This window comes from Pecten maximus, chromosome 4 (genome assembly GCF_902652985.1).
Source record: "Pecten maximus chromosome 4, xPecMax1.1, whole genome shotgun sequence".
Classification (NCBI taxonomy): domain Eukaryota; kingdom Metazoa; phylum Mollusca; class Bivalvia; order Pectinida; family Pectinidae; genus Pecten; species Pecten maximus.
In genome coordinates, this window is record NC_047018.1 from 13,915,799 (window position 1) to 13,935,881 (window position 20,083).

A 20,083-nucleotide genomic window follows, 5' to 3' on the forward strand; every position below is an offset into this window, starting at 1 on the left:
TTTAATATGAGCCTGAACAAGTTATTGGTTCCATTCAATAAATTTTTGACTTTCATACTGTTTTGGTGTGTTGTGTATAAAGTATAAATATTTACAAGTTTGATAAACATCCACTCGTATTTGATAAAAGATATTCTGTGGAAACTGCTGACCAAATCACAGTGCAGTAAACTGATCATAAGCAGACTTTGCTTAATGTCAAACATAGCCATAGTCCTCATACACGCTCACGATATTTTATCCAAACGGAAAGTTATATAAGTGAGATATTGGGCTGAAACAAAAGTGTGAAGAGATAACCCATCAAAAGTTATTAAATATTCTAAATACAAATGGGCCTAGAAACATCAGATGGTCACTCTTTCCTTCCTCCACATCCTCAGTGGGTAACCTTTGACCCTCTAGCTCTGTAATGACCTATGACCTACTGACCTACTATGACAACTTCATCATCTCCCTCGTCCCCTGGGCCGTGCATATCTCCTGGCTGTGTCTCTGATTGGTAATCTTCTTCCCCAGCTTCATCTTGTCCCTCCTGTAGCTAGAGGATGTCAATAAAGTTATGCGGATGTCAATTAAGTTATGAGGATGTCAATTAAGTTATTACTGACATTACACAAAGTTAACACAGCCATTACACAAAAGTTAATACAGTCATTACACAAAGTTAGCACAGTCGTAACACAAAGTTAACACATTCATTACATAAAGTTAAGTCATCACACAAAGTTAACAGTCATCACACAAAGTTAACAGTCATTACACAACATTAACAGACATCACACAAAGTAAACACAGTCATTACACAAAATTTAACACAGTCATTACACAAAGTTAACAGTCATTACACAAAGTTAATACAGTCATTACACAAATATAACACAGTTATTACACAAAGTTAACACAGCCATTACACAAAATTAACACAGCCATTACACAAAGTTAACACTGCCATTACACAAAGTTAACACTGCCATTACACAAAATTAACACAGCCATTACACAAAATTAACACAGCCATTACACAAAGTTAACACTGCCATTACACAAAGTTAACACAGCCATTACACAAAATTAACACAGCCATTACACAAAGTTAACACAGCCATTACACAAAGTTAACAGTCATTACACAAAGTTAAGTCATTACACAACGTTAACACAGTCATAACACAAAGTTAACACTGCCATTACACAAAGTTAACAGTCATCACACAAAGTTAACACAGACATTACACAACGTTAACACAGTCATTACACAAAGTAAACAGTCATTACACAAAAGTTAACACTGCCATTACACAAAGTTAACACTGCCATTACACAAAGTTAACACTGTCATTACACAAAAGTTAACACTGCCATTACACAAAGTTAACACTGCCATTACACAAATTTAACACTACCATTACACAAAGTCAACACTGCCATTACACAATGTTAACACAGCCATTACACAAAGTTAACACAGACATTACACAACGTTAACACAGTCATCACACAAAGTAAACAGTCATCACACAAAAGTTAACACTGCCATTACACAAAGTTAACAGTCATTACACAACGTTAACACAGCCATTACACAAAGTTAACAGTCATTACACAACGTTAACACAGTCATTACACAAAGTTAACACAGTCATCACACAAAGTTAACACAGTCATCACACAAAGTTAACACAGTCATTACACAAAGTTAACACTGTCATTACACAAAAGTTAACACTGTCATTACACAAAAGTTAACAGTCATTACACAACGTTAACACAGCCATTACACAAAGTTAACACAGTCATAACACAAAAGTTAACACTGTCATTACACAATGTTAACACTGCCATTACACAAAGTTAACACTGTCATTACACAAAAGTTAACACTGTCATTACACAAAAGTTAACAGTCATTACACAACGTTAACACAGTCATCACACAAAGTTAAGTCATTACACAAAGTTAACACTGCCATTACACAAAGTTAACACTGTCATTACACAAAAGTTAACACAGCCATTACACAAAGTCAACACTGCCATTACACAATGTTAACACAGCCATTACACAAAGTTAACACAGACATTACACAACGTTAACACAGTCATCACACAAAGTAAACAGTCATCACACAAAGGTTAACACTGCCATTACACAAAGTTAACACTGTCATTACACAAAAGTTAACACTGCCATTACACAAAGTTAACAGTCATTACACAACGTTAACACTGTCATTACACAAAAGTTAACACTGTCATTACACAAAAGTTAACACTGTCATTACACAAAAGTTAACACTGCCATTACACAAAGTTAACACTGCCATTACACATCGTTAACACAGTCATTACACAAAGTTAACAGTCATCCCACAAAGTAAACACAGTCATTACACAAAAGTTAACACAGCCATTACACAAAGTTAACACTGCCATTACACAAAGTTAACACAGTCATCACACAAAGTTAACAGTCATCCCACAAAGTAAACACAGTCATTACACAAAAGTTAACACAGCCATTACACAAAGTTAACACTGCCATTACACAAAGTTAACACAGCCATTACACAAAGTCAACACTGCCATTACACAAAGTTAACACTGCCATTACACAAAGTTAACACTGTCATTACACAAAGTTAACACAGTCATCACACAAAGTTAACAGTCATTACACAACATTAACAGTCATCACACAAAGTTAACAGTCATCACACAAAGTAAACACAGTCATTACACAAAGTTAATAGTCATTACACAAAGTTAACACTGTCATTACACAAAAGTTAACACTGTCATTACACAAAAGTTAACACTGCCATTACAAAACGTTAACACAGTCATTACACAAAGTATTATACAAAGTTAACAGTCATTACACAAACTTAGCATAGCCATAACATAACGTTAACACAGCCATTACCATCGTTAACAGTCATTACACAAAGCATTATACAAAGTTAAGACATTACACAAAGTTAACAGCTATTACACAATGTTAACACAGCCATTACACAATGTTAACACAGCCATTACACAAAGTTAACACAGCCATTACACAACATTAACAATCATTACACAAAGTATTATACAACGTAAACACTCATTACACAAAGTTAACACTGTCATTACACAAAGTATTATACAAAGTTAACAGTCATTACACAAAGTTAACACTGCCATAACACAATGTTAACACATTGATTACACAAAGTTAACAGTCATTACACAACGTTAACAGTCATCACACAAAGTGAACACAGTCATTACACAAAAATTAATACAGTCATTACACAAAGTTAACACAGCCATTACACAAAATTAACACAGCAATTACACAAAAGTTAACAATGCCATTACACAAAGTTAACACAGTCATTACACAAAGTATTATACAAAGTTAAGTCATTACACAAAGTTAACACAGCCATAACACAATGTTAACACAGCCATTACCATTGTTAACAGTCATTACACAAAGTATTATACAACGTTAAGTCATTACACAAAGTTAACACAGTCATTACACAAAGTTAAGTCATTTCACACAAAACTAACAGCCATTACACAAAGTTTGAGTTCATATGAATGTAGGCCGAGTTTCATTCAATGTTTCAATGTTGTACCATTAATAATTCCCATGTCTCGTGTAATATTCATTGATACATCAAGTATCATGCATTTTTGCGATACACAGTATACAGTTATATCAATTAAAACAGAAGTTGTCAACAAATAGCTTAGATCCTATGTGTTTAACATAACAGTTTATAACACTAACACAAAGAACATCAATTGTGTTTACATAAGCAGGGCCCACAATCCTTTTACACACTTGGGTAAAATCAGTAACACTGCATACTTACCTCTTGGTAATCATCATCTTGTATTGGCTCATCATCGTCATCCTCCTCATCTTCATCGTAATCACCCATATCTTCATTGTATCCATCATTGTCATCATCATCGTCATAATCTTCAGCTTCCTCATCATCTTCTTCATCACTTTCCACAACAATAACAGCATCATCATCGTCATCATCATCCTCCATCTCATTCTTGTCCTCTATCATTTCCTGTGTCATTTCTGGCTGACCTTGCTGATAATCCTTATGTAAAGAAATAAAGTATCAACAGTTGAGGAATAACCTGTCAGGGACTGTAGAAATTCCTCTGTAAGCCTTACAATATATAATGTTAGACCAAGGTTCATTCTTATTTAGGAAAGGGATCAAATTTATAAATTTAGACAGTTTATAAGCATATAAATAAATTATTCTTAAAAGGAAAAAACTAGAGCCCTATGTATACTTAATACATATATACATTTGTAGTGATATTAGATAAAACATTTGTTGACAAAGTCACAAACATTGTTCTTCATATTACTACATCAATGACAATTATGTCAGAATTATGATCTGATAACTTTCTCATTTGTTTGGTCAATGTGACAATACAGAACAAGCTTAATGGAAATGTACAAATTTGGTTCCCTTCAACCTAGTATAGGATGCTTCAGATCAAGCCTGAACAAAACCATTTCAGAAGGATTTTATAGAATTTTTTATACGTTTGTGTATATCTGCTATTGGGTCCTGCCCCTAAGGCTGCTAGGGGGCCACACCCACTATTTATATGAAATTGGTTCTCCTTCACACAAGGATGCTTTGCACCGAATTTGATCTATATCCATGCAGTTGTTCATAATTAGTAGTGATTTGAAGAATTGTTGATGGATGACGGATGCTGTTTCGTGGCATTCTTTGGACCAGGTGGGCTAATAAGTACATACCTGAGTGTCAAAACACACAGTGGCCTGGCTATCATATGCCTGGTCCAGGGAGGATTCAAATATCTGTAAAATATGAAAACTCAACATGAAAAGAAAAGGTTTATCAAGTATTTACCTACAATTTCACAGGAAAAGAATATATAAGTAAAGCATATCGTAGTTTAACATCCAACGTACAGGAGAAAGAGAATGGTCAGTTGAGTCCTAGAGGGATAAGATGAATGATAAACATCTGTAATTCTACTCTATATTAAGAATATGTTACAGGCATTTGAAGTAGATTTTAAATACCTGTCATACCTGAAACATGAATTTCTTCAAGGAATTCTCATACTTAACTAAAATATGAAGTTTGATCAAAATCATTTTGAAATGTCGCTAGAGAGCTGACAAAAAGGTTAACATATGAATGTTCACAAATGTACCAATACACACACACAGACATATGATATACATCTTCATCATGAGGGAATAAGGATTTAGCTTCAAAAGACCTAGCCAATCAGATTTGTAGAACATCTGAAGCTTTAAAGAATTGTAGGTAAATGATTCAGTGAATATGTCCTGTATGACTCACCTGTGTAGGTAGAGTGTCTGATGGAACCTCTGACCCTGTGACCTCTGGATCCTGGGTAGCCACACCCCCCTGGTCAGGGATGGACATTGTGTTAGCATGCTCGTCTGTGATGGTGATAGATGGTAGTACTTGCTGGTCCTGTATATATATAGATAAATCAAACACAATTAAATATATTACATCATCAGTCCTTACATCAAAATGCTTATCACAATTTTAGTGACAATATTTTGTTTTAGACACCCACATCCTAAAACATCTTGTACATATTATTGAACCTAAAGAACCGTAAAACTTACAGGTGATACCCTAGTTCTTTTAGCATCTGTTTCCTCTTCATGTCTGCAACAACAAATTAAAAATTGTTTACTAGATATAGACATAAAGTATACAACAGTGACACTGTTAATCTGGGCCCAGTTGCTCCAACTAGGCTAATCACAAAATCCTGATAAAATAATTTGTGGTAAAACTAACTTGACAACATTTATGAAACTATAAATTATAACACTTGTCAATCACATACCTCGCATAAAAATTTTTTTAAGTAAAGGTCAAATGATATTTTTTTAACCAATCAATATCATGTGATTTCGATAATCAACTACTGAACTGGGCCCTGGTGGCTATACATGAATCTAAAGCAATGTCTGTTGTTGATATGATGGTGACTTTATCTTCCATGGAATTACTGTGAGTTATAAAACTGGATCAACCAAAGCTTCTGTACTCTATTTCAGGAGGATGGTGAGATACATGTAGTTATATCTAGGTCTTACCCTTCCATATCATCACGTGATCGTTTCAGTGGAGTACTGGATGATTGTGTGTCACATACTGCTGATGTTGAAGGTTGTGGATCCACGGCTACAGTTTCTGTGTGACTAATCACTACCTCTGTTTCCGTGACAACAGCAGCTTGTTCTGTAAAGGACAAAAAATGTTGTAATACGTCATTGATTTGGTTGATTTACAACAATAATTACATTATATTAACCTATGAAAACCAAAATCAATTTCCCAGAATAGCGATGCAGTTTCAACCTCAAGACAAGGAAAGCACCCGTTCCTCCCCCTTTAAAATGGCCAAGCTACATTTTTTTACCATATCAAGTTCCATTTTCCACTTGAAAAGGGACCCTTTGTTTGCCGAGACTGTCCCTTACCTGTGCCAGTTTATACCTGGGGAGTGATTCTCTTTACATCCTGAGAGAGATCGTCCCTTACCTGTGCCCCGTTTATACCCAGGCTGTGACCCTCTTTTCAGCCGAGAGATCCTTACCTGTGCCATATTATACCGGGGCAGTGACCCTCTTTTCTGCCGGAGAGATCCTTACCTGTGCCATATTATACTGGGGCAGTGACCCTCTTTTCTGCCGGAGAGATCCTTACCTGTGCCATATTATACCGGGGCAGTGACCCTCTTTACATCCTGAGAGAGATCATCCTTTACCTGTGCCATATTATACCCAGGTAGTGACCCTCTTTCCTGCCAGAGAGATCCTTACCTGTGCCAGATTCCACCTGGGGAGTGACCCTCTGAACATGCTGGGTGGGGCGGGCCAGGGCAGGAGACAGCTGGGACACTTGGGAAATCTCTGTAGGAAAACAAAGGACATGGATGTTGTAGGATCAGTCATTAATACAAATTACATGATGAACAAGAGTTAAGGAGTATTAGACTAGTTGTGATTTGATTATGTACATCTGGATATTAAACAATGATCACCGACATCTAACATCACATAGGCAAATTCAACAAAAGGAAATTCAACATGCTACACAAGAAATACAGCCTAGGTAATCCTCACAAACCTACCTTGATTGTCCTGTACAGATACTGTGGTTGGCATGACAGTGGCTGTAGGTGTAGGGCCACTACTTGGTGCCCCAGTTGTTGGGGCAATGGCCATCGGTCTTATACTGGCAGTAGCTTTGGTGGCAGCTGACTGCGGCTGTATTTGAGCAGGCTGGGTGCGCGGCGTCACAGGTACAGGGGATGCCATTGGTCGAATGTTAGCCGTCTTTGGAGCTTCAGAGGTAGGCGCACTTCAGAGAAAAAAGGAAAACACATTTCATATGTCTTATGCTATTTGCGTCAATACTCTCCGATAATTTGTCCTTATCTGAAGAGACATGTTATATTCATATGTCAATTAAACGTCAATTTATTCTAAACATTTGAAATCTGAAAAATTTAACTCAGTTTGACTAATCTGCAATAACCTGTTAACAATTTCATTGTAACTTTAAAGCAGAATTGACAAAGTTTAGTGAATTGATGAAACAGAAGCTTGTCACCAACATATTACTGTAACAATAATTTACCTGACACGCTCCACTGTGACTGTCGCGGAGGGTCTAGCTACCTGTGGCTGTGGTGGTACAGACTTTGTCTGCTGAGACTCAATCTGTTTTTGCAGCTGTTGTATCTGTCAAACATCAGTTATACAACATTTTATCTGTCAAATATTAGTTATGCAACTCAGATATCTGAGAAATATCAACTATACAACTACAGTATCTGTCATAAACCAGCTATACAACCATTGTATCAGTATAAAAATACAATCAGTGTTAAATTTCAAAACAGTTTATTTCATAGCAACTTATATCTGCAATTGATCTTTCAAGTCAAGTCACTGCCTGATCCAAGTTTTTTATAGACTTAAAAGATAAACAATAAATAAACTAACTTTGGTCTGCAGTTCAGCGTTTTCTTCCTGAGCCCTCTGTATGGCAGTTTGTAGCTCTGTTACATTGGTCACAGCAGACTCTTTCATAACTCTTGTTTCTGTCAGTTCTTTCTCCATTTTGGAAAGTCTCTCTTCTAACTCTGACCGTACTGCCATCACTCTCTGTTCCACATCACCTAAATGTTTTAAATCAAAGTTCTACATCACTCAAGTGTTTGAAATCTAAGCTCTACAACATCCAAGTGTTCACCCAATACTGAATCACCTGCCTTAGTTTCATTTCTCTCCACTAGGCTGTGATTATGACAGGTCAGGGCTGTCGTCTTAGTCAGGATCTTGACCAAGTGAGCTCCGATAGGTCAATTCAATCAATAAATCATTAGTTTGATATCAGACTTCCCTCTTGTTTACAATGGCAATGTGTGAGAGGAAGCTTCAGCATTGTTTAGGAGGCATTCTGAGTGATAATTATTTCAATGGCTATTTACAGGTAGAATTTCAAATGGCAGGTCCAATTAGCCTAAGCTGCCGTGATGTTAACTCCTCACAGAAGGCACAACTAGAACACTGATTTGATTTGTGTAGAAACTTTTGTGGAGTTATCTTAATTTTGCGAATATGCTCCAGAAACACTGAAAGTATGAAGAAAGCTTTATGAAGTTATACCTTCAACAGTTTTAGAGATATGCTCTGGAAATGCTGAAATCAGCAGTTTTGATATTGTTTCCATTGTAACAATGAAAATATTGAAACTGAAAACTGCTCCATATCAAAAGGTACAACTAGACGGTTTGATTGATATATGTTGAAAGTTTTGCTTAGTTATCTGGAACATTTTTTTGGCGATATGCCCTAAATCCCATTCGATAGATGGATGGAACCCGTTTGTATATCCCCATCCACAATCGATCGGCAGGGTATAATTAAATAAACACAAAGACAACACACCTTTCATCTTTTCCGACACTGACATTTTCTGTTTTTCAGACGTTGACAGTTTCTGTTTTAGATCATTCACTTCAGCTGTTATCTTTTCAATCTGTTCATTCTGAGATCCAATCTTTTTCTTTGCAGCTTGTAAAACATTTCGTGATTGGTTGAGTTTTTTTTCGTACTCTGTATTCTCGTCCTTGAACTTTGTGTTTTCTTCTTTACTCTGTGTCAGCTCCTGAAATATGAAATGTTTGGTTATGATACACTGACAAAATACCAGTGGCATTACCAAGGAAACTTACTTATAATCAAAATATCTCAAAAATAAAAATCACCACTATATTTCAAGATGAGAAGTTCAATCATGTGTCCTTGTCAGAGGGGATCCAGCATATTCTGGGTTTTGTTATTAAAGTTGAGCTTTACCTCTAAATTTGTAAAATAACTCACAGTATCTTTAAGTTTATCTAATAAAATGAAGACTTTTTTTCTCCCATTTAATTCATACCCACAATATTGCTGTACAAGATCAGGTTTGGTTTATTTATTTATTTTTAAATATTCTTTTTAACAGCTATTAACAGCAAGGGTCATTAAGGACATGAATGGTTATGGAGGTGGAGAAAAGCTGGAGTACCCTTAGAAAAACTACCGACCTACGGTCGGTACCAGGCAACAGCCCCACGTGGGTTTTTCGTAAACAAGGTAAACAGACAAGCACAAGACAAAATGATACCAAAAATGCTTAAAGTATTTTCCTAACTTGGTCAATAGCACAAACAAAGTATAGACATATGCACTGTTTGATTATGTATTTACTCTATACAATCAGGTGCTTTGTACAATTTTGGCACAAGTCACTATGATTCAAACCTGCACAAGTTTGTTTTTATGAATCTGCCACAAAAGGCATCATAAACAATAGCAAAATCCTGTGAAATAGTATTTTGCATAGGATTTATTTTCGCATTAACACGTAAGGAAAGTCAATTTTGTATAAGCAAATAACCCGAGATCAGTTGGTGAAATAAAGTATTCTCGAAATAAAGTATTCCGAAATCTATGTGATTTGCGGTACATATATAGTGATTTCTACTTATTTCTATTTCCATGAACTGCATATTGAAACATCACATGCAATCACGTAACATTCCGTTATATGTACTAATGAAGCACACACATCCGAAAACAAATGATCATTCTCCGAAATAATATGATAAAAACATTAACACTGATTCATGATTACGTTCAACTTCTTTCAATCAATAAGCCTTTTATAAAGGTATTCCATCATTAATATTATTGTGTTGTCATGGAAGAAGAAATCTGATGATACACAGGAACTTTAATAAGTTATAATTTAACCATGTATGTCAGATGATGATGACCAGACCTGTTGAAGTTTTGTAGATTGCTCCTTTGTAGCGTTGGACTCTGTCGTCGTCTGCTCCAGTCTCTGTTTCAGCTCGTCTCTCTCCTTCTCTGTGGCGTTGAGCTTCTCCTGGACTGGAGCCACTGCCTGTTCAATGACTTCTGTGCTGGGTGGAGCGGGTTCCTTACTCTGGGCAGCCTGTTGGGCCTGGAAGTCATCCAGCTCCTTCCGCACTGCCTCAGCTTGTTCCTTGTACTTACGGCCAATCTTCTTCAGCTGTAAATACACACAAACATTAAAATTAACTTATCTTCTTCAGCTGTAAATACACACAAACACCAAAATTAACTAAAAACTCTACCTTCTATCAGTAATGTATTTTGTTTCATTCCTGATTGAATCTCTGTAGAACACCAAAGCAAAATCTCTTCTTTTTTATTTCTTGGAATTCAATAAAGGATTAATAACAAGAATTACAGGTAATATGCCATGCCTGTTTCAATTTATCAGTACAATAAATTTTAAGCAAACTCCAATAGTCACTCAAATTTCAGTACTTCAAAAAAAAAAAAAAAAACCAAAGGAAACTCCATTTGATATTTAATGTAGAATTCATTCCAATTTGGCTATAAACTAATTTGTAATTCCATTGGAGAAGCAATAAATATTTTGTAGCGTTCTCAAAATCTAAGGTTTTTAACCCAAATTTACTGTACTAACAGCAAAATGTTTTTTAAAAATACATGTAATTTGTAGGGTGTGTTGAGATGTCAATGCAACAATGCAACTATATTCCAGGTATGGTTGGAATAGCATTCATTTGATACTTTCTGAGAAACTGAACTAGATACAAAACTTTAAAGTCAAGATTCCCAGCACCCCTAATTCACTGGACCATAAAGTCAGGGGTTAACAATGATAGACATTATGTTGAGGTCTGTTACCTGGTTGATAGTCTTTGTTTTCTCCTCATTTTCATTTTCCTTTGCTTCAGATTCTGCTACTTTGTTTTCCACTTCCTTCCTGTATTTTAAACATTATATCAGATCAAACACTTTATAATAATCTTAATTCTCAAAATTTGTTTACATGAGTACTTGAGTTATTTGAACATTCCTCTCTTTAATGTTTCCAAAATAATAGTCTTATTTATAAACAACTAGGTTTCTAAAAAGTTAACTTTTTTCATAAATGTGAATTTAATTTCCACCAGTTCACAGACTATAAGTGATAAATGCTTTCAACATTAAACAAAAGTGACATTTAATGAATAGGGTTATACCACTATTAGACATGTAACTTTTGTGATGTCTAATTAAAAATCATGTTAATTCCTGATCAATAACACTTTTATTTCATAATTCTGAGACATATATAAAGTAAAATATATTTGCTCAGTATCACTTATAATTACATAATACATAATCTATATGTTACTATGGTGACTGTCCACTATGTACAATATAAATATCTATCTTAATCCATCACCAGTACTGAGAAGTATCATTATTTAGTAAACCTCGACTACATTAATAGGATAATTATCTTTTAACAAAACCTAAATTCAGGATCGTATTAATCACATGAATAGCATTTTGTCAAGATATGCATTTCTATATAACTTAAACGTCACTGTTACATTATACCTGTAAGAAATTAGATGTATGTACATGTAGTAGAGGTCAAACCAGCCTCATCTATATGAGAAATGTCTACATTAAGAAATGTTTGCCCCCTCCAACGATATCTCGGATCATATTTAGATGTACATGTATTCCACTCAGGTATTTAGGTAGGGTAGCGATCTAAGCAAAATTTTAGGTAAATTCCCCTTTGGGGGCCCCACCCCTCTATCCCAGGTTTAGGTACTCATGTTCGTCATATTTCCACTATACACCATTAGAAGTTTGAACAACTTGCATTTACAGTCAGTCAGCCCACAGTTAATGACTTAACTTTTGTATGATACTGGTACATCGTAAATCATGGTTTTGTGTCCTGGCTTACTTCAGTTACCTCAGTCCCCAATTCAATACTATACCAAGGACAGTACGTAACTGTAAGTTTCAGGTCACACTCCACTTTTCCATGACATATTGTTATACAGACAGATTGATACGATCACATCTTGTAACTTAAACCGACTACTATCATGGTATTGGTGAATTGTTACAGCTATACTAAAAACCCATAAAACCTGTTATACTTACTGTACTTTTTCAATTTCCTGCTTGCTTGCGTTTAGTTCTCTCCTATAAATAGACCACAGAAAAAAACTAGAACCCTCTAAATTTCACCCATTTATATTTTTCAAGATTTTCACAAAACATGTTAATGTTTAGCCATCAAAAGTGTATACATTTTGTATTTGACAACTGAAGGGCTTCATCTGCGATGTGTTCTCCATTCAGGGATATTAAAGATTTTGAAAAATAAAGGTGGATTTATTATTTATTTTTCTAACAACAACAAATAATTTTTTCACCATAAATACATGTACCAAAGTGACAGTTTCATAGACGATCCTTTTGTTATAAACTATAATCTGTTACAGTAATGATAAACAGTTTACTTACTGTAGTTTCTCTATTTCTTGCTTGCTGGCACTGGATTCTCTCCTTAAGTATAAAACCATACCCTTATCAATCATCAATCAATTACTACTGTTTATTTTCTTTATCATTTATTTCTTTACAAAGTAATGTCATTTTTTAAGCTCTTTGCTTGTTTACAAATTGGTTTCAACTTTATCAATTTATGACAAACTAATTGTCATGCACATCATAAAGGCAGGATCATGTATATCATGTATTAAGGACAAAAAAGTCTTCAGATGTAAATAAAACTGTATAAATTACTTACTGAGACAATGTCAGACTGTTGGTAAGTCTAGAGACTTCAGCCCTGTAATAAGATCACAATAACATAAGTAACATCTCTCAGCTTTAATGTGTATATTCATTGTTATTCTCGCTGTGTTGTAGGATAGTACAAAATTTCTGTGTACATGTAGGACAGTATAAGATTTCTGTGTACATGTAGGACAGTACAAGATTTCTGTGTACCTGTAGGACAGTACAAAATTTCTGTGTACATGTAGGACAGTACAAGATTTCTGTTTCCATGTAGGACAGTACAAGATTTCTGTGTCCATGTAGCACAGTACAATATTTCTGTGTACATGTAGGACAGTACAAGATTTCTGTGTACATGTAGGACAGAACATCATTTCTGTGTACATGTAGGACAGTATGAGATTTCTGTGTCCATGTAGGACAGTATGAGATTTCTGTGTCCATGTAGGACAGTATGAGATTTCTGTGTCCATGTAGGACAGCATGAGATTTCTGTGTACATGTAGGACGGTACATCATTTCTGTGTACATGTAGGGCAGTACAAGATTTCTGTGTACATGTAGGACAGTACATGATTTCCGTGTACATGTAGGACAGTACATCATTTCTGTGTACATGTAGGGCAGTACAAGATTTCTGTGTACATGTAGGACAGTACATGATTTCCGTGTACATGTAGGACAGTACATCATTTCTGTGTACATGTAGGGCAGTACAAGATTTATGTGTACATGTAGGACAGTACATGATTTCTGTAGTCATGTAGGACAGTATGAGATTTCTGTGTCCATGTAGGACAGTACAAGATTTCTGTGTACATGTAGGACAGTACCAGATTTCTGTGTCCATGTAGGACAGTACAAGATTTCTGTGTCCATGTAGGACAGTACAAGATTTCTGTGTCCATGTAGGACAGTACAAGCTTTCTGTGTACATGTAGGGCAGTATGAGATTTCTGTGTACATGTAGGGCAGTATGAGATTTCTGTGTACATGTAGGACAGTAAGAGATTTCTGTGTCCATGTAGGACAGTACAGGATTTCTGTGTACATGTAGGACAGTACAAGATTTCTGTGTACATGTAGGACAGTATGAGATTTTTGTGTACATGTAAGACAGTACAACATGCTGATTGTGATCAAGCACATAAAAAGTTGACAGAAAACATGGTGTATAATTCGGATGGGATCAGGTGTAGGTCCAAACATTGTTCTGTCTTACCTTGTTCTATGATTCTCCTCTGTCAACCTTATTACATCCTTCCTGCTAGATTCCTTCTCCTGGCTGCAAACAAAATTATATGAAAATGAAGTTTGCCTTTCAATAATGTTACAATCCATCGTCAAATCAAAAGAAGTGCAAATTTGCAAAAAGTGAGCTTGATACACAATTCTCATCAGATTTATACTATTATCGCTTCCTTTGGAATTTGACCTTAATACTTATACTTGATTCTATTAATTAATACTTATAGTTCAGACTATTAATATATTCTATAAATACTAACATGAGTTTCCTGTGTTCCTCGGGATCTGTCCTGTTGGCCTGTTCTATAAGGTGATTTGTACGAGACTTCCATCTTTCCACTTCATTCTTTAGAGCATCTCTTTCGGCCCCAATAGCATCTCGGTGGGACTGTGAGTCTCTCACACTGGATTGTAAAGGATCAATGCTCTGCTCCAGAGTCACCATCTGAAAAATATATACAATTTGTGTTGTCAGCTATTATTTACCACAGGTTAAAAGGAAGTTTTTTTTTTCCTGCTCTAGATCTACCATGATGATAAAGAAGATGCGTTGAAAAATAATACCTTAGGACCTCACTACACCCAGGTTTCCACCCTTCATTAGGACCTCACTACACACAAGTGTTCACCCCTCCCTGGGACCTCATTACACACGTGTTCACCCCTCCCTGGGACTTCACTACACACAAGTGTTCACCCCTCCCTGGGACTTCACTACACACAAGTGTTCACCCCTCCCTGGGACTTCACTACACACAAGTGTTCACCCTTCCTTGGGACCTCACTACACACAAGTTTTCACCCTTCCTTGGGACTTCACTTCACACAAGTGTTCACCCTTCCCTGGGAACTCACTACACCCAGGTTTTCACCCTTCCTTGGGACCACACTACACACAAATGTTCACCCTTCATTAGGACCTCACTACACCCAGGTTTTCACCCTTCCCTAGGAACTCACTACACACAAATGTTCACCCCTCCCTGGGACTTCACTACACACAAGTGTTCACCCTTCCTTGGGACCTCACTACACACAAGTGTTCACCCTTCCTTGGGACCTCACTACACACAAGTGTTCACCCTTCATTAGGACCTCACTACACACAAGTGTTCACCCTTCCCTGGGACCTCACTACACTTAAGTTTTCACCCTTCCTTGGGACCACACTACACACAAATGTTCACCCTTCATTAGGACCTCACTACACCCAGGTTTTCACCCTTCCCTAGGAACTCACTACACACAAATGTTCACCCCTCCCTGGGACTTCACTACACACAAGTGTTCACCCTTCCTTGGGACCTCACTACACACAAGTTTTCACCATTCATTAGGACCTCGCTACACACAAGTGTTCACTCTTCCCTGTGACCTCACTACACTCAAGTTTTCACCCTACTTTGGATCTGACTTCAAAGAAGTTTTTACCTTACTTTGGCCTCCAAGGTATAGACCTAACTTAAAACAAGTTCTTACCATACCATGGTCTCAAAGGTCCGGACACGACTCCAAACAAGTTTTCACCCTACCTTAGCCTCCAAGGTCTGGATACGACTACAAACAAGTGTTCACCCTACCTTAGCCTCCAAGGTCTGGACCTGCTGCTCGAGTTTAGTTTTCTCATCCCGCAGTAGACGGTTACTGTCTGTAAGTAAGTTCAGGTTCTCCACCTTCCTCATCAACTCCGCATGTTGGGCTGCTGTCTGTAGGTTTGTCTGAAATAAAAGACATGACGGACTCTTACAAGAGACTGAAGTTCTTCTGAGAAACAGATTGAAACATGCAAAAAAAAATGTTAATTCAGCAAAACATTACATGTAAAGCAAGATCAACTTTGCTTTTTATGCTAATTTAATAATGAATATTTCAATGAAGATTTTTGGTTCACATCACACACTTATGTAAATTAGATCTATAATTGAGGATTTTGCGCATGGCTGAGCAGAATATTTGCTGCTGTTGATGCCAAGAGACTAGAATAGACTAGAAGAGACTGGTATTAAGTTATCAAATAAAACTCATGTAGCACTCACCTGAGAATGTTCTCTCTCCTCACGCACAGCATCGTTAGCTTCCTCCAGGGACCGCTGTACACGCTCAAGCTGCTGACGGACAGTCTTAGATTCTGACTGTACAATCTCTAGTTTTGTTTCCGCAATCTCCTTCTCACGACGTAAGAATCTGTAAAAAAAGTTACAGAAAGACTATCATTTCTTTCTTCAGCAGGGTATCAAAACCTTTCACTACTTCATACATTACATAGCTTTGTACAGACTTTAAGGTAAGTACTCACTTAACCACTTCCAGCAGTTGTTCTGACGACTTGGCAGTGTCCTCAGAATTAGACGAGAAGGACTCATTACGGGATACAGACTGTTGGACAGCCACTACATCACGACTCATCTGAAGGAATCAAACCATTTTGTTAATAGTGTAAATGAGCATTACTTCATGTGACTGATTCTGGTATAAACTCACTTTACCAGCTTTACTGCCTCTAGGTTTTAATGGTAAGTATTACAGAAATACATAAACTACACCTGGTCCAGTATCCCCATGGAGTGATTAAAACGGGTTTAGTAAATATGTCTTTTAAGTTGAAGTTGAAGTAAAAGTACTCAGTAGTCTATTATAATACTTGTCACATTTTTTTAATGTGCTTCATCACATTGATGTTCAATCTGAACTTTACAAAGCATACCTTCTCTATTTGTTGATGTAAAAGGTTATTCTGTTGTGAAAAATCTTGGATCCTCTTCTGCAGACGAGAATTCTCTGTTCTGATAGTTTTCTCCTGCTCAAGCCAAGACCCCTGTTAAAACATATGTTGAAACATGAAAACTTATTTGTATGGACAGCTTGGTTCTATCAATGAATGCACATGATTTAGATTAATTGGTTTCGAAATGATATCATCCATCTTGGCCTTAACATTTTCTATTAGTTACAATATAAGATATTACCCCTTGACCTTAACATATTCTATTAGTTACAATATAAGATATTACCCCTTGACCTTAACATATTCTATTAGTTACAATATAAGATATCATCTATCTTGGCCTTAACATTTTCTATCAGTTACAATATAAGTTGTGGTACTATCTCGGGCCTCATGCCCTTCAGATAAAGTGCTTTTTAACTCCACACCAACTGATCCCTGTGATATTAGTCTGATCCCTGTGATATTAGCCTGATCCCTGTGATATTAGACTGATCCCTGTGATATTAGTCTGATCCCTGTGATATTAGTCTGATTCCTGTGATATTAGTCTGATCCCTGTGATATTAGTCTGATCCCTGTGATATTAGACTGATCCCTGTGATATTAGTCTGATCCCTGTGATATTAGTCTGATCCCTGTGATATTAGACTGATCCCTGTGATATTAGTCTGATCCCTGTGATATTAGTCTGATCCCTGTGATATTAGACTGATCCCTGTGATATTAGTCTGATCCCTGTGATATTAGTCTGATCCCTGTGATATTAGACTGATCCCTGTGATATTAGTCTGATCCCTGTGATATTAGACTGATCCCTGTGATATTAGTCTGATCCCTGTGATATTAGTCTGATCCCTGTGATATTAGTCTGTTATCATTACCTTGGATTCCTCTAGTACTTTCTCTGCTTTTACACGACATTCCTGCTCAGTAGCAAACTTTTCGTTAAATTCTTCCATCTAAAAAATAATTTAAAATCAATGTTGTATTAACCCGAGTAAGAACATAAAGATGCAAAACGATCTTGCTGTTTAATGTAATGTAATTGCAAATTCTATCAATTACATTTATTCTGTCTTTTTTAACAACACGCAAAATTGGCCTCTATCATTCATCTTGTATTTAATGCTTTTTACGCATCTGCATATAGTGCACAATTGATTTTTTCACTTATCAGTTTTTGAAAAAATGTGCTCATTATTCATGCAAATTTATGGTAATAGCTAAATTCTGACTCGAGACCATCTATTTTCATTTTTAGACAAACAAATGTACGTTGCCGAAAACTATGAAATAAAATTTTGACCATTATGACTAGGAATCTAGTAAATATATCCATGAATGTGCCATACTAATGAGTACTCTCCCGACACCAAGGTACCACCCTCCTACCTGTTTCTTGATGGTTGTCAGGGCCTCAACATCAGCTGCGTGTAGTATCAGTTCTCTCTGGTACTTATCTTGGACCTGGATTTTAAACATTCACTTCATTCACATGAACTTTTAACCTAAACCCTGCAGACTTGTCACAAAACAAATGCATCATACAATCATTCCAAAACTGTTAAATCTTGTCTGGGATATAATCATCAGAACAAACACTCAGACTGATAAACCAAAATTCACTTCAGATTTCAGTAAGTAACCAATTTCAGGATGTTTTAACTATTTGGCCCTTAACACTGTCCATAGTAATCATACTGACCTCTGAAGCCAGGTTTGTTTGAGAGCGATTTTCCTGGATGGCCTTTGCCTCCTTGGCGATGGCATCCTCTCGTCGCTGTACAGCTTCCTGCAGCTCATTCTGTAGACAAGCCAGCTGCTTCCTCAGATCAGCATTCTAAACAAAAATCAGACTCTCATTAACAAGGACAATTCAAACATGCTTGATTTCTCAATAAAAATTCACTGTTTATCAAAAAGAAACTGTTGAAATATTTAATGTGTAATCAAAACTATTATACTGAAATAAAAGCTAATATTTTCTACTAATATAAAGTGTAAATAATTTCATGGTATTAATAGCTTGTGAGAGGAAAGCATCCTTTGTGTACAGCCAATCACTGTTAATGATTTAACCCTATGATCACTGTGGCCCTCAGTAGTATTCAATAACTGTCAACTAACTAGTGGATATCAGTAATCTGATGTATTTGGTACCAATCTTCTAACTTAACCAGAAGGAATACTACATATCTACTGAAAATCTAGTTCATATGTAGATTTGTCTAGGAACAAAAACAACAGATGTGGGAAGATGAAGGTTTAGTGGATAAATTAAGTTCAAACAGATGTTGGGGTATGAAGGTTTGGTGGATAAATGAAGGTTCAGACAGATGTTGGGAGATGGAAGGTTTAGAGGATAAATGAAGGTTTAGTGGATAAATGAAGTTCAGACATTCCTAAGGATTACATCAAAAGTTACTGACCAGCTTGTGACTCTCCTCTGATACACGGATGTTCTCGTTCAGTAAAGCTTGGTGCTCATTCTCCAAATCCTCTGTCCTTTTCTCAGCATGTTTTTTAGCTGTAATGATAAATACAAGAGGCCCATGGGCCTTAACGGTCATCTGACAAACACTTACACTTACAGCAGGGACACACCCCTCAATCCAGCATTATTACCATAAATTATTTATCGCAGCCAGTTATGTTTTAGATCAAATTTGGTTTTTATCCATTTAGCTTGTCCAGGAAGAGCAGCATCATAAAACAAAATTTTAGCCAAGTTCCCATTTTTGGGGCATGCCCCTCTGTCTCAATGGGTCAGACAAGACTCATTTATATCAATTAGGATTGCCTTTCCCCAATGATGTTTCATACTAAATATGGTTGTAATCAATTAAGGCATTAAGGAGGAATTGCATTTTTAAGAA

General features: G+C 36.3%; 1 protein-coding gene across 1 annotated transcript in view; it reads right to left on the reverse strand.

The window, feature by feature from the left end:
* LOC117325307 (nucleoprotein TPR-like) overlaps positions 1 to 20,083 on the reverse strand; it is a 55,333-nt gene that overhangs the window by 7,398 nt on the left and 27,852 nt on the right. The window contains exons 30-55 of the mRNA XM_033881428.1: positions 19,637 to 19,734; positions 18,913 to 19,047; positions 18,600 to 18,674; positions 18,089 to 18,166; positions 17,184 to 17,294; positions 16,776 to 16,885; positions 16,516 to 16,663; positions 16,060 to 16,197; positions 14,740 to 14,924; positions 14,454 to 14,516; positions 13,239 to 13,280; positions 12,953 to 12,994; positions 12,587 to 12,628; positions 11,321 to 11,399; positions 10,398 to 10,652; positions 9,020 to 9,239; positions 8,072 to 8,247; positions 7,704 to 7,807; positions 7,195 to 7,424; positions 6,884 to 6,973; positions 6,155 to 6,299; positions 5,675 to 5,717; positions 5,376 to 5,513; positions 4,799 to 4,861; positions 3,870 to 4,112; positions 433 to 541 (exon numbers count right to left, since the gene is read on the reverse strand). Of these exons, the coding sequence (XP_033737319.1) occupies positions 433 to 541; positions 3,870 to 4,112; positions 4,799 to 4,861; positions 5,376 to 5,513; positions 5,675 to 5,717; positions 6,155 to 6,299; positions 6,884 to 6,973; positions 7,195 to 7,424; positions 7,704 to 7,807; positions 8,072 to 8,247; positions 9,020 to 9,239; positions 10,398 to 10,652; positions 11,321 to 11,399; positions 12,587 to 12,628; positions 12,953 to 12,994; positions 13,239 to 13,280; positions 14,454 to 14,516; positions 14,740 to 14,924; positions 16,060 to 16,197; positions 16,516 to 16,663; positions 16,776 to 16,885; positions 17,184 to 17,294; positions 18,089 to 18,166; positions 18,600 to 18,674; positions 18,913 to 19,047; positions 19,637 to 19,734 (3,162 nt within the window). The remainder of the gene's footprint in view (positions 1 to 432; positions 542 to 3,869; positions 4,113 to 4,798; positions 4,862 to 5,375; positions 5,514 to 5,674; positions 5,718 to 6,154; positions 6,300 to 6,883; positions 6,974 to 7,194; positions 7,425 to 7,703; positions 7,808 to 8,071; positions 8,248 to 9,019; positions 9,240 to 10,397; positions 10,653 to 11,320; positions 11,400 to 12,586; positions 12,629 to 12,952; positions 12,995 to 13,238; positions 13,281 to 14,453; positions 14,517 to 14,739; positions 14,925 to 16,059; positions 16,198 to 16,515; positions 16,664 to 16,775; positions 16,886 to 17,183; positions 17,295 to 18,088; positions 18,167 to 18,599; positions 18,675 to 18,912; positions 19,048 to 19,636; positions 19,735 to 20,083) is intronic.